The sequence below is a fragment of the Cyprinodon variegatus genome, unplaced genomic scaffold, assembly GCF_000732505.1.
Source record: "Cyprinodon variegatus isolate N-32 unplaced genomic scaffold, C_variegatus-1.0 Scaffold314, whole genome shotgun sequence".
NCBI classification, from domain to species: Eukaryota; Metazoa; Chordata; class Actinopteri; order Cyprinodontiformes; family Cyprinodontidae; genus Cyprinodon; species Cyprinodon variegatus.
In genome coordinates this window covers 816,560-824,859 of record NW_015150767.1, presented here as the reverse complement: position 1 = coordinate 824,859, position 8,300 = coordinate 816,560, and the positions used below count along the sequence as shown (strand labels likewise).

Here is an 8,300-nt window from a genome sequence, read left to right as displayed (position 1 = left end):
TGCTTGTCTTTAAATGCTCTGTTTGTTTTCAGAAAAAAAAAATCTGAATTAATAAAATATGAAGATACAGTACATTTAAAGATTTTTTTTTTAAGTTTCATATCTGGATTGCATCTTTTTCTTATTTCAGTTTAGCAAATGTGTTTTCTCTGTAATTTCCTTTCACAAAACATTTTCTTTGCTTGCAACAATAATGGAACAAAAGTCAGTCCATAAATCTTCAGCGTAAGAGAAAGCATAAGATGTAAGCAAACTAATAAAATGATGCAAACAATTTAACCAAGATGTCAAGCTGATCATCCTTGATGTATTAATACAGTAGCCAAAAAGTCAAGGTTTTATCAATAGTTGGCAAGTCTTTTCAGACTGCATAAAACGCTCTGGCCAACGATGACGTCCCTGTTTCAAACAACTCGTTTATAGAATACATTTCTATTCGTTTATAGAAAATTATTCAAAATTCTGATTGACAAGGTGTCCGTTTGTAAATCCTGTTTTAAATCACCTCCTTTTGTGTTGGCGAGTACAGCGGAACAGAGAGAATGATTCATAAAACTATGAGATGGAAACAAATTACATGCTGTGTGGGTCCGTAGCTGAAACAACACGGATGGAGGAGCATGGAGTGTGAGTGCAGCAGTCCTCCGAGGGCTCCATTTAGGGAATGAGGGGGAAATCAGTGGAGTAGATTGTTTGACAAAGACAGGGAAACATTGAATGAGAAGCCTAACAATCTGTGAAAAGTGGATGTTGTGTAAGGTTGAAAAAAACAAACAATGATCAGCCATTAGAGGACTTTATAGAAGCAAAAATCAGATTTTTGTGTGATATAAAGGGGCCACACTAAAGATTTGCTGCCTGGGCTTAAAATATCCATCGTTTTCCCTTATAAAATAGTTTTACCTTAATTAGAAAAGGAAGCTGAAAGGAAGATAGGATAAAAAGAATGAGAGTCAAAGCTAAACTGGCAGGAACCCAAACCATAAACTGTAAGCTTAACAGGATTTACTGTTATGGTCAAAAGTTTACTCACAGTCATCATCGGCAGAAATATATCCTAATAACTTTGGACTTCATAATAATGGCAGCGCTTTTAAAAAAGTGAGTAAAGTTCAAAAACACTTAACAGCATTTGTTTCAACACACAACTAAGAATAATGCTTCTAGGAACTGAAAATGGCTTTAGGGTCACGCTTTCCTGTTAATGGATTTAGCTGTATGTACCACATCTGTGTAACAAGGAGTTAACATAATTCTCAGATATTTAAACGGGAGCTTAACTATCTTGATTCCAATCCACAAATAATTATGATTATTGGCTGGTGATGCCAATCCACAAGTTTAGTGTTTGACTAAAGACGGAGGATTATCGATCTGAAAATGGAAATTTAATGCTGTTTCCATGAGGTAGCAAAACACTGCTGCGTGAGATACATACTGTAGAAATTGTACAGTGACTTGATTTCTGTGATTTGAGGAACCATAAAGTGAGCTATCCAGGTACAAAACAAGCAGCCTGACTTCAAACAGACCACAACTTGCTTAATTATACATTTTTAATGCAGTCTGGGTGGTAATTGGCAAGAATATGGTGCTACAATAAATTTAATAAATATGGGTCATGATATAATTTATGTTGTGAATTGATGCTATATAAATATACTGAATTGAATTTATCCCAATATATTCTGATACATTAACAAAGATAGTATATTGTTATTTTTAGAACGATATATCTCTGTAAAACCTCAAAAGATCTCATTGTTTCAGAGAGCAGCTGATTATTCAAATCTTGAGTGGTACGCTGCCAAATAGTGGCTTAGGGTTAAAGGGTTATATAAAGGTAAGACTATAAAATGGTTGTTTGCCTATAAACATTTCATTAGATTTTAGATCCATTTGGCTATATGTTTAATCTACATATATGAAATATCATCTAATGAAATATCTTGATTTTTGTATTTCAAATCAATACAAATATTGTCTGATAAAATGTTTTGATATAATTTTGAATCTATACCAATATTGTCTAATAAAAACTCTATATATAATCAGCACCTAGTGAGTTGAAGATTAGACACGGTTACATATTCTAAAATTATATTGAATCTAAACACAGAAACTATTTTTTTAATGGAATAAGTGGACTAGGAGTAAGACAAGGAGCAGCTGGTGGACTGGTGCAGAAGCAACAGCCTGATCCTGAATGTGGAGAAGACGAAGGAGATCATCTTGGACTTCAGGAAGAATCGGCAGTAGAGGTGGTCAGCAGCACCAAATTCCTGGGGGTGCACATCACAGACACCCTCACCTGGAATGTAAACACCACCTCATTGGTCAAAAGGGCACAAAAGCGCATGTACTTCCTGTGGAGGATGAGGAGAGCCCACCTGCCCCCACCCATCCTCACCACCTTCTACAGAAGCACCGTAGAGAGCATCCTGGCTCCTCTCCCCTCCATAAAAGACATTTCATCACAGTCAGGCTCGGACTGGGAAAGCTTTTCGGCCCCTGGCATTTTTCCATCTACACCGGCCCACCTGCCTCGCCCGAAAAAAAAAGAAGCACGGTCCAACGCGTGCGTCTCAAATGTAAAACACAATACCAATACACATTGTGGATTAACCGATTTATCTTCAAGCATCACACGACAACCTTTGATTATGAACACGGACGTGACAGTGACCACCTGGCAACAATGCACATAAGATGGGAAATGTTAGGCTTTAGATGCAAAACCCCATCATGCACCGCAACATATTTTGGCAAAATATTTAAACATTAATTTGCCAAATATAAGAAGAACATCACAGTTTGGTTTAAAGAAAGCATTTTAGTTTCATTATAATTTTGTTTGTTGCAAGAATTTAACAGTTTGAAGAAATAGAAAATTACACCATATGCCAACCGTCACAAGGATGTGCATAACAAGGAAGGGCTATACATACTGTACAGTACTGCATGCATCATTTAGGTAGTTAATATTGTTTTACTTCTTGAGCTCCTTAAGTTATTTACTGTCACAGGTAGGTGCTTCGCATCGAGAGTAAGTGTTGGGGCCAGAATGATTTAAGGAGAGCCGGCTATTGCACACTGAAATTAGGACCGGCCCACCGGGCAAATGCCCAGTATCACAGATTACCAGTCCTGATCACAGCGCTGCGTGTCCAGTGCCCGTAACATCATCAGTGACCCCTCACATCCCCACCATGGGCTGTTCTCCCTGCTGCCCCCTGGAAAGAGACTTCACAGTATCCAATGCAGGTCCAGCAGATACCGAAACAGTTTTGTTCTCCACTGCCAATACACAGCTGAACTGTAGAAAACACTCCAAATCATGTCACAAACTCTGCCTCAAACTTATATCACCAAACCAAAACACTGCATAATTGCATCATATATATTTAATGCTCTGAACTTCCATATCAATGCGTTTTTCTGCACCATGATTTTTCTCCCACAATGTTTACCTTTTATCACTGCTGCACTTTAAGAAATGGAAATGTCATTCAAAATCTGCCTAAATTATGAAAGAATGTTATTAATTGCTGTAAGAAGTTACTTAACATCTTTTCTTTATTTTATAACCATCGGTGGAGATTTCTGTTTCTGTTAAAGCCTGTTGATATATTTAGAATGTTTGATTTATATCTAATAGAGAAAATTCTGCTAAAGTTTTTGCATCTAAATTTAGTAGTTGGGAGTTCCTTGATCGTGAAGTTCACACAAAAAAAGAATCCAAAAACCCATAATTTATCACGTTAAAGGGTGTATTCATCCAAATGTTCAAAAATCAGTATTTCTACCTTAATCATGCTTATTCTAAATTCCTAATTAAAATGACTTTGGTTCTTTTTATATCCATTTAAAAAATATCTATTTTTTTTCCTAGATGACGTCGGTATTAATGGTGATAGCACAGGAACAGACAGCTTCCTGTCACTACCTGAGCAGCCTAAATCAGAAGTGTGAGGTTTGCTAAAGACTGTCTGATGCGCAGACAACCCCTTCCAGGTATTGCAGAGCAGTATTGCGTAGGCAGAGGACAGGGAAGAGCGTTTAGGCTGGAGGGCAGCATGATTAACCACTCCAAGCCTCGGCAGCACGGCCTTAGCGGAATATGAGACATGCCAGTCCAGTATAATGGCCTTATTAGGATAATGGTGGTAGTTACAGGCTTCGTCTTCCTCCAGGTAATTCTAGCCGTGTGACGGGGATTACAATACAGACGCTCCAAGTGAATTTTGTGAGAGGGATGCTTTTGCAGGGACATGAAACAAGTGAAGAATATATTTTTGTTTGTTTACACCAAGCAAAAGAGAAAATGTTTGCTATTATGGATGGCAGATGATCTATTTCTCTAGTTTTCCATTCATGAGATAAGCATATCGTCATTTGTTTCAGCTGACATCCTGGATTGCAGGAAGAATTTGAGAGGTTCTGCAGCTGGCAGGCTCACTGCATAGAGCTGGCCAAATCTATCGGTCATCTCAGGTCCCTTGGACTCTTTAAAACCATTGCAATGCTTCTCCATGGCTTGTTGGCTCCCCAGCACGGTCTATATAGCAAGGAGCAATTTGAATTGTCATTTTGCCCAATTATATCCAAGATGAAACGAAATGGTGACGTACGGTGCATCATTTTATTAAAAGAAGCATAATGTTGAATTTGGCTGGGAAAATAGATTTTGCAGGGTTTTTTCAGATATGGGCATTTTATAGTAAAAATCATCTCCAACAAAGAACCCATCTTATCCAACATTCCCCTAAATCATTGACAAAAAGAAAAAAAAAGAAAAAAGAATACACACAGACACACACACATGCTAATAAACTCAAAACGTATTAAAGAAACCCTTCATTAAATTTTTCCCTGTGGTATATCTTACTAGCATATACTCCCCTTTTTAAAACATTTTCCCAAAAATTACCAAAATTATTAATCTCTGAATTATATTTTCGGAATAAATCAAAGATAAATTGATAAATCGATTGGTCAAATCCTTCTTTCTACTAATTGGTCGGGAAATCCTCAATAACCCTGGTAAAGATATGTAATTATTATTAACGCTTCTTTTAAAATTTAAAAAATTGAGAAATCAAATTTGATTACATTTATTCATTGGGGGAAAAAAGTAATCCATGTAGATTTTTTTTTAAAGACCAATTAAAGCTGATTAAAGCATCAGATTATCAATATGATGAATACATCAATGGTTTATTAGATTAAACTTTACTTCATCTGATTAGTTGATAATGTCCGCTTATAAAATAATATTTCAGTGTTGTAATGTTACAGCCATCCAGTAGAGGGTGCTGCAGTTTATTGTTAAATGGAGCCTCACTGGTATTTGCAGTAGAAGTAATGCCAGAATGGATGCATGCTAGAGCACAAACAAGAAATTTTTCCATTTGAGATCATTTACACTCTTTAATGGCAACCAGGATACAGAATAAACTTTACGCGGATCTCTTTTTAAATATCTGTTACCTGCCTACTGTAACTCTGCACAGTTGCTAATAATTCCTGATCTCATCCACCTGCACGTTCTGCTTTATATTCAGTTCAGCCCCCAGCTATCTGGGCCAGATCATCGTTTGATTTCTGTTTGATACCTGTTAGTTATGTTTGTTTATGGAGTTTTAGTTAAGTTCATGTTCCTGTCGCCAGAGGCCAGTGGTCTAAGAGGGTTTACTGTTTGTCTTGTCTTCTGATCGTGTACTGGCTCTTCTGCCCTGAGCCCTCATGGTTTTGGCCCGGATTGCGGGAAAGGTCGGTTTTATGTCCCGTAAGCCTGGCTCCTAGTTGGAAACAAGTTTAAAGTTTCTGCAATTATAACTGGTACCATGTCTTGTATCTATCCTTCAACCACTGAGCCTGCCTGTCTGCATGTGTGCATTTCTGTCTGAGCTCATTGCTCAACTCTGAAGCTGCCTTCACAATGTGGTTTCCTGGAACCCTGGATCTGTCTGTTCCTGTGTTGATTGGACTCCTGGCTTTAGTTAATAACTAAATATCCCCCATTTAACTAGGTCTACCTGTTTAAAGGCCCTGCTAGCAGAAAAAAGTTTCCCACAACACTGATGGGGATTATGCTAAAAACAGAGCATGACATCACAGTTATAAACCACCTCTTTGAAACAAAGTGACAAATACCCTCAAAGCTTGTCAAAGCGACACACCCTATATTTAAATTACTTTTAAATGCCTGCATATCAATTATTCATGTGTCTCCCTTAACTTAATTGATAACTTGCAACACTAATGAGTCAGGAAATGCTCACAGTAGATCTTTTCCCATATCTCTATCAATGACTCGTTGAGAACCCAAACTTTCTAAAACTGTATTCAAGATTTTAGTGAGATAACGAGCCTACAAACCCTTTCCAGGGAAAGATAATCAGAAGTTCATCTGAGGGAAGAGTACATGATGTTTTACCAAAACCATCATCAAGCAGAGATGCAGGTGCAGCAGTTATTTTAACAGAGACTAAAATCAGTCAAGTCCCCCATGCTCAGCTCCGACTGGTCATCAGCTCAAATACTGATAATTTTTCTGAGCAGTCAATGACTAAAACTTTAAAAGTCTAATTTCTTCTGAGAAGAAACTAGACTTTCACTCCTGTTAAGTCAGTGGATCCATGAGTCACCTTTGTCTGATCTAGGTTGTTTTTATGCCTGCCTGTTAAACTCCAGTCTATTTATAAGTAATGGCCTACACATAAAAAATGACTTTGTGTAGTTTTGTAAATGACTAATTTAATCTACAAAACTTTTAGTGAATTATCAACAATAGAAGAAACAGTCAATTCTAACCAATGGGATCACTTTGGATTTCTGTCACAGTCAGTTAACTATAAGTCAAACTTGGCTGCTATTCAATCAAGATATGATAGGATATAGATTATAAATGTTGCACAAAAAGTTTTATCGAGAAAAATCATTTGATGCAATTATGGGACTCGGTTAAAGAGAGTCTATTTAATCCAGACAGTTTATCTCATTTGATTTAACGTAAAGGTATACAAAATATCAATCAGATTTCTGTAGTTATTTTGTATATCTGAATCATTTTACTTTAGATGTATAATTATGAATCACTTTTCACACAAACCACTCTGATTTGCTCAACTTTTATAACAATATTACTACATTTTAAATCAAATCTAATGATGTTCTATTTAATATTTTTATATTTACTTGAGTCAGTGGTTTTTACTTCAAGTTGAGGCTTTTAATATCTACTTGATTTAATTAAGTGTCACTTTGTGGCCATAATTTTTTAAAGTAGAAAATGATCAAACTTTTTTTGAGTGTACCTTTGCAGTATATACACTTTTTCCTCTATTTTGCTTAATTATATTTTCCCAAAGAATGAAAGATGAAGTATTCATACTTAAAACCAACTTTTCAATCATTGTTAGTGTGACATTATTTGAAATTCATTGTTTTTCTGTTTGTAATAGGAAGGTGCTGTGGTGGCCCTGTTTAAGATCTGCAGACAGGACCGCTTCAGGGACCTGTATGCTCACGCTCTGAGAACGGTGGCCTCCATCTGCTGCGTGGAAGAGGGCATTAACCAGTTGGACAAGGTACGTACACGTACGCAGCCACTATGTCCATGTTCTCAGAGCCATTTAACATCTGTTGCAGTATTTATGGATCTATAACTATGACTTCTTGATGAATATCTCATAAAAATCTGCAACATGCAAAACCCATATACAGAATTTTTTTAACAAACAAACGTGGCTCCTTTTCTCTTCTAGTTCAAACTCAATCTCAAAAAGGGAACTTTGGTAAAATAAAATTTGGAAAAAATAGAACTTCATCAAAGAAAATTCGGTCAAAGAAAACGATCAAATAAAAACATGAAAAATAAGTTGTAAAAGGATAAAATATGAGCAAATAATTAAAACAATAATAACAAAGATAAAATGATGAAAAAAACAAAGAAGTTATTATCACAATGTTTATTGATTAAGAAGTTTTTCAGTTCTCACTTTTATTCAAATTTCCGTTTACAAAACATGTTCTATCCTTGCAAAAAATATTGACAAAATTAATTCCATAAGCCCACAGCAAGGCATTACAACTTGCTTACAGATTTGGAAAAGATTTTAAGCCAGTTTACTTCCTGAAGCAAACAACATTTAAACTGGCATTTTAATCTGAAAAACTCACAGAGAGAGAAAGATGCAATTAGAAGAGTTTATTGATACAATAGTTTGAACTTTGGCGCTCAGGCCTCGGCAGGAAACATAAACGCTGATTTATACTTTAATGCAGATAAACTGATG

The 8,300-nt window shown here is 36.2% G+C and overlaps 1 protein-coding gene across 3 annotated transcripts in view; it reads left to right on the top strand.

The window, feature by feature from the left end:
• insc (inscuteable homolog (Drosophila)) overlaps nt 1-8,300 on the top strand; it is an 89,026-nt gene that overhangs the window by 62,268 nt on the left and 18,458 nt on the right. For all 3 annotated transcript variants that reach the window (XM_015384513.1, XM_015384514.1, XM_015384515.1), the window contains one exon: nt 7,467-7,592. In XM_015384513.1, the coding sequence (XP_015239999.1) occupies nt 7,467-7,592 (126 nt within the window). The remainder of the gene's footprint in view (nt 1-7,466; nt 7,593-8,300) is intronic.